General features: G+C 35.5%; 1 protein-coding gene across 1 annotated transcript; it reads right to left on the bottom strand.

Annotated features, from left to right (window-relative positions):
• Positions 1–1,780: 1,780 nt before the first annotated feature.
• ARHGAP8 (Rho GTPase activating protein 8) lies at positions 1,781–6,020 on the bottom strand (the record flags this gene model as incomplete). Its single annotated transcript, XM_058022311.1, has 4 exons — positions 1,781–1,871; positions 2,991–3,089; positions 5,610–5,695; positions 5,880–6,020. Coding segments are annotated over 4 exons (417 nt in total), but the record flags the coding sequence as incomplete, so codon positions are not given.
• Between the last annotated feature and the right edge of the window lie 350 nt (positions 6,021–6,370).

The raw sequence follows: 6,370 nt of genomic DNA, 5'->3' as shown, positions 1-6,370 counted from the left end.
TGTTCTCTAATTATTATTGTTAGCCATAAATGTGTTTCCAGCTTCAGTGTATAAATAGCAAGCTGATTATTTACAGCACTTGCTCCTGTTGAGAACTAGTATATCTGTCAGGGAGGTAAAACAAATAACTAGGCTATAATTTGTAATAATAAACCTTACACATCACTTTCTTTTTTTCTAGGGGAAAAAACGAAAACGGTACTGTTGTACAGTTTGTGCACTTCTACCATTTTTGATGGAATTCCAGTTTCCCTTGAAGGAAAGGTTCTGTTCTCAGTAAAAAAAAAAAAAAAAAAAAAAAAAAAAAAAAGGTGTTTTAAAATAGAATAGGCTATTCTCTGACAGTCACATGCAAAGGATTTGCTGTGTTTGTGCAGCACTGTGGTGAACTGGGCTATGTGTTTTCAGAGCATTTCACATTGTGGGACACAGATTTCACTTTACTTGACCAAAGGGATATAAAATTATCAGGACATTACTTCAGTTAATGTAAATCAGATCAGCTCAAAGATCAACGAAATGACTCAGTGAAATGACATCTCTGTCCTCTCTTTTGGATCCTGCCAAGCAATCCATGTTTCTCCAGGAAATCCATGTTGTCCAGGATGGTGGGATGAGCTGCAATGCCTTGTGATGGATAACACAAAGTGCTCCAGGCCATTTCAAACATGATATTTTCTTATTCTTTCTGCTTAAGTGATGACCAGAACAGAGCATTTCTGCAGTGCTGGAAATGATTCACAGATCTCGGCTGTATCACAGCAATGTCAGAGAGATCTGTCCTGGCAAACACAGAGCCAGGGAGAAGAACCTCTCACTGAATTGACACACGATCGATTACAGCAGAATGTTACACACCCAATGGCTCATTTCTAGACAGCAGACAGGGACCCAGGCAAGGCCTCCACACACAGATTATCAGCCAAGAATACCCAATGACATTTCAGGACTTTCTCTCTCTTTGCTTTTGCTCTCCCTTTCATTTTCTCCCTGCTGAGGCCCATGGAGGTTTGATTTAGAATGCATTCCTCCTCCCTGGTCATCCATACACAGAAAGACGATGACCAAAAGGAAAGCACTGAAATGTTTATGATGACAACTTAACAAGCAAAAGCTGCACAGTTGTGGAAGTTTTGAATGTTTTCTGTGTCCCTTCCCCCCATCCACTGCATTAGATAGAAAAAGAAAACATTTCCTGTCTTGTCACAAAAGATATTTAATTTTAGATTTTAAAATGAATCAGCATCTCATTATTATTATTTTTATTATTTTATTAATTAATTACTATTATTTCTTTTTATCTAATCAATACTATTTATTTAATTATTATTAAATGCTATTATTTAATAAATATAATTTAATTATTTATTTAGTAAATATTTTATTATTATTTATTTTAATAATGTGAAATAATATTATAAATTAATATTATAATATTATATATAATATTGTAATATTGTATATTGTATATTATTACTATTACTATTGTTATTATTATTATTATTAATAATAAAAATAATAATTTTAATTAATGTAATCAGCCAGTCAAGGTCAACCCTGTGTGCTGTATTTGAGCTCAGCTGTGCCCTTCCTTGATGAGAGAGGCAGTCAGGTGCAGCAATAAGTCTTTATTACTTTATTTTATCAGAGCTTGCTGAACATACAGCACAGGACACTGTTTTGGGTTGGCTACCCATAATCTAAACATCTCCAAAATACTTTCAGACTGTCAGCATCCACCAGCCATAGAAATCTCATATTTTAGGAATCTTACAGCTTACTATTGCAGGCTGACTCCAAATTGCTGGGTAGGCAGAGGTGGCCATGGTGGAGGAGCCTTAACCACAGGTGGAAGTTTTCCCTTCTGTTTCCTCCAAAGATTTTCATCATGTCTGCAAAAAAACCAAGATTTCAGTGATTTCTGTGCACCTCAGATGACAGACTGTTTATGTGAACAGCTGCAAGTATTGCTCATGGTGCTGATCTCCTGACAATAGTGTACATGCTGCAGGTCTTACAGAACCCTGTCCTTCAGAATTTCAGCAGGAGAAATTTTTTAAGCAGTATTTGTGGTGGAATACTTAAGCAAGACATAGAAGAGTCTTTTTGCTTCAGCCAGTGGAGCATAGTAATAAATGTGTCCAAAAGATAGAATCACACTATAATTTAACAGCAAAATCCAAACATTTTTGCTCCTCAAATTACAACTCCCTTTTCTTTGGCCACTATGCAATCCAATTTATAACCTCAGAGCTCTAAGGTATTTTCTGTTATCCCATATTTACACAAAAGGTGTGTAAAAAGCCACCAGGCATCAGTAACAGTCATAATCAAAGCTTCCAGTTACTTTCATTCAGCAGTGACATAAAATCACTTTCTGTCAGCACATCAAAGCATTTCCATGTAAAGCATCATGTTAGAAAGAGTTATTGATACTAATCCTGGTGCTTGACTATCCCAGCCCTGTGCAGCTCTTTTCATCTCCCATCCACTCTCAAATCCTTCCCCCTAACACACACAAATAAACTCCACATAAACATGATGGACCTACTAACAATAGATACAGCCATAAAGTTTAAAATCAATCAACACTTTGCTGATTGGGAATGCTCTTCATAAAAGGAAGTCAATCTGTTACAAAATGTAAGGAAAGAGGTCAGGATTTCAGATTTTTCAAGAAAATTGTGTGATAGTCATAAGCAGAAATGACATGTGGATTGGTTTTGCTAACACTCACACAGAAGTAGCAATTATATTAAGAAAATGCTCCATGACAGAGATGGATTTTTTCCAAATTTTTTAGTAGAAAACTAAACACCTGATGCACTTCAGTATATCTCTGATGGCAATGCAGCTTTCAGAATTAATTCAACCCAGCACAAACAGGTAAATTGTAGATTTCCAAGAAACAGATTCTTGGAATACAGTGATTAGGATGCAACCACACCTGAGAAAAAAGTGGGGCAAAGTATATTAAATTTGCCACATACCACATGCCTTCTTGAGGGATATTTAACTGGTCATATTTGAGATGTTGTCCCAGGTCATCTAAATAATTCAAGTAGGTGATCTTTTTCCCAAACTTGTGACTAAACATTTTTTTTTAAAAAAAAACACAAAGTAGTATAAAAATTAGCATGGGAGGAACATTTATAAAAGGTTTCTCTTCTAAATCTACAAAAACACAAGTGCTGATGCAATTCAAAATTAGACTGTAATTGAAGCAGCAGGAGACCTAAGATATATTTCATTTCATATGATCAAACACACAGAGTGCATGCCTGAGAGTCTGATTTGAATAAAAACAACTGACTTCCATCTGAATGTTTTGTGATTTGCACAGATATGAAAAACATTGCTTTAAAAGGCACTGGAAACTGGGTTTCACACAGCATTAGAAAGCTCACTAAAGGAACTGTTAACCTTCAAGAAAATGTTATCCAGCCAACAGAACAACGTGTTTGTATTATGTAGGTATTCCACTCTACAAAAAGATAAAATAATGGGGATGTGGAAATAAACTACAGAATAGTTAAGCAACAAGGAAAATTTTCAAAGCATTGATGATAGTGCATAGCCTTGAAGTGCTGACCATCAGCTTTACCCATTTTGAAAAGGGCTGGATATCTTCTAGGAAACAACAAGAATATTATTTCTTTTCTACAAGTTGTGCAAAACAGACTTCCAAATTAGTTAATTCCATTAATTCCACTAATTAGGTCTTGAGTTTCAGCCAGAATACACGATTACATGAGCCGAGGTGCTCAAACAAGGATCAGGGACATGTTTTACATATGATCTGAAATAATGTCTTATTTTTCCACAGCATAAAAGATCTGGACTGTAATGAAGTGTCGAAAAAAATAGTACGTTCTGATGGTAAAAAGTGCACTTTGCTGCAGCTTACTTTCATAGTAAAACGGGGGGAAAGCTCTGGATATGGATGGTTTTATCCCTGGACTGTCCAATCCGCGTGCACATCCTCCCTCTAGCGGCACATGGAACAAACCGTCCCTGCCCTGAACTCAGCCAACGGGAATTTTGGGGCACATGAGGAATGTCAGTCTGTGCATGCACAATTTCAGAGCTCTCCAGAGTGCCCCCCTTATCCAAAAGAGCCCAAACTTCCAACATCTTTCCTAAGCCACAGCTGAGCACACAAGTCTGTAACTAATCACCTCTGGTAATAGAGGACGTGTCACAGAACCCACAATGTGTAAAAAAAATCATGGGCAATTAGGAATAAATGCTGCTCATCACTACTGCCACCTAAATGTATCTTATTTTCATAAAAGGTTCTGCTAGCTCATAGAAATATGATCTTCCTACAGTTATCTTGCACTTTGGAGAAAATGCTCTTGACTTAACACATTACCTTCTTGCTAGTTTATTTTGGCACTGGAAACAAGATCAATCAACTTCAGGAACTTGAAAAATTTCAAGTATTTACATTTTCTTAAATGCTCCCAAATAAAAGTATATTAAATACTTCAATCTAATAACTGTGTCATTTGTCCAGTTGTCAGCAAACATGTTATCATGTAAAAGTACTGATGCCATGTGCTAACAGGTACCAAATGTACTAACAGAAAAATAAAATAAAAAGAAAAATAAATACATGTCTCTTAATAATGAAATCTATTTTACGTCAGCTATTTTTATTTGCAACATTATCTACAAATGAGTCTGTGCTATAATTTAGCAAAGCTAGGAAAAATAAAGTCTAGAGGATTTTTCTCCATTATTTTTGTGAACTGGAATAATTGCCAAGATAAGATTAGTCTAAACTGGAATGAAAAAGTACTATGAAAAAAGATTAAATTTTACTACTCTAGTAAATTAACGATATTAATAAGTTTTAGTCTTCAAGGAAAGAATAATTTAGCCAAATTGTACATAAGCCCTTTCACACTTAGTCACCCAAACTTTTTTGACAAACCCAAACTACAGTCAACCTGAAAAGTCATGGCTGGCTATTAAACCATTTTAAGCAGTAAAGAGGGTTTTTCCCTAGCTTCAGCTGGTTCCTGCTTTCTGGATTGTGGATCTTTGCAGAGTTTACTCACACTTTCAATTATTTTGTCAAATGCACAAACAGCTTTGTTGCTGCTGCTCACAGATTTATAAGACAGAGAGTGGAGTGTCACTGAATTACACTCAGAACCAGTATCCAGGCACACAGTGGCAGAAATTGAGTACAAACAGAAACAACAAATTGTGATGAAAACAGGGTGATCAGAAGGTCAAGATGAGGATGCATTTAAGATGACAGGCATTGGTTTGAATTATTTATGCTAAATATGAATGCTTAAGTGTATCAGGATCACCCACTTTTCAACTGCCAGCATGTCACACTTTCCAATACAAAAAAAACCACCCCCATTTAGACATAGTAAGATCCAGGGAAAATAAGTATTTGCAATGGATACCTGTAAAGTCATGTTTTATAAGAATTAGCAGGCAATTATTGCTGCATGTCAAGGCAGTTTAAATGGATGTTGAGCTGTCAATGACGTATTTTACTTCAAGCCTTTTAAAAAGCAACTTATTAGAGAACGAACCATCCTTGAAATAAATGGGAAAAATGTGTTCAGTGAAGTGCCAAGCACCTTATAAGAGGTTTAAAGATATTCCAAAGAATTTTTATGAAGTTGGTTGGATGGACAACATAGAGAACTTTGAGTACTATGTTGTACTTTTCTTGTACTTAGTAAAGGAAAACAAAATTGTTAGAAAAATGTTGAATGCCACAGATGGTAGAACTGAATAGCTGAGTTAATTGTGGGTGGATCAGGACAGATCCACCCAATTTCCTTCATGGAAATTCATTATAGATATTACACAATCTGAAGAGTAAATGAAATCTTTAAGAGATTTACTTCAAATTCCTTGCAGTCTGTTTGTAACCATTTCAGAGGTGGTTTACTCAGAGTCTTAAAGCCATAGGGAAAGTAGACAAGCATATAATCACTCTCTACATACTGGTCCAGGGTATACTTTAGGAGAAAAATAACACTTTGGTTTTAAGATGGTTTACTGGACGAGATTTTTGAAGCAGTAACTGGGAAAGAAAATGTGCTATTTTTGCACAGAATGCTAGTGACTGCAAATTCATGTTTGCTCCAAGATATTTATCTAAGAAGTTCATCTTGCTCTAGTGGCAAATAATTCCACATCATTGCAATGTCTGAAGTTTTAAAGAAAATATTTAGTTACAAAAACTACAGTGCTCATGAATCACTTAAATATGAATATAGTATGGTACTGTGCTTGCCAAGAAATTTTTAAGTGATGCATTTTAACTGAAAGCAACTTTTATTTTGCTTTCCTCAGTCTTTGTCCTTCCTTTTAGACAAGCAAACAATGTCAT

The sequence above is a fragment of the Melospiza georgiana genome, chromosome 4 (assembly GCF_028018845.1).
Source record: "Melospiza georgiana isolate bMelGeo1 chromosome 4, bMelGeo1.pri, whole genome shotgun sequence".
Taxonomy (NCBI): domain Eukaryota; kingdom Metazoa; phylum Chordata; class Aves; order Passeriformes; family Passerellidae; genus Melospiza; species Melospiza georgiana.
The sequence above is the reverse complement of the archived record's forward strand: the minus strand, read 5'-3'. Positions and strand labels throughout refer to the sequence as shown.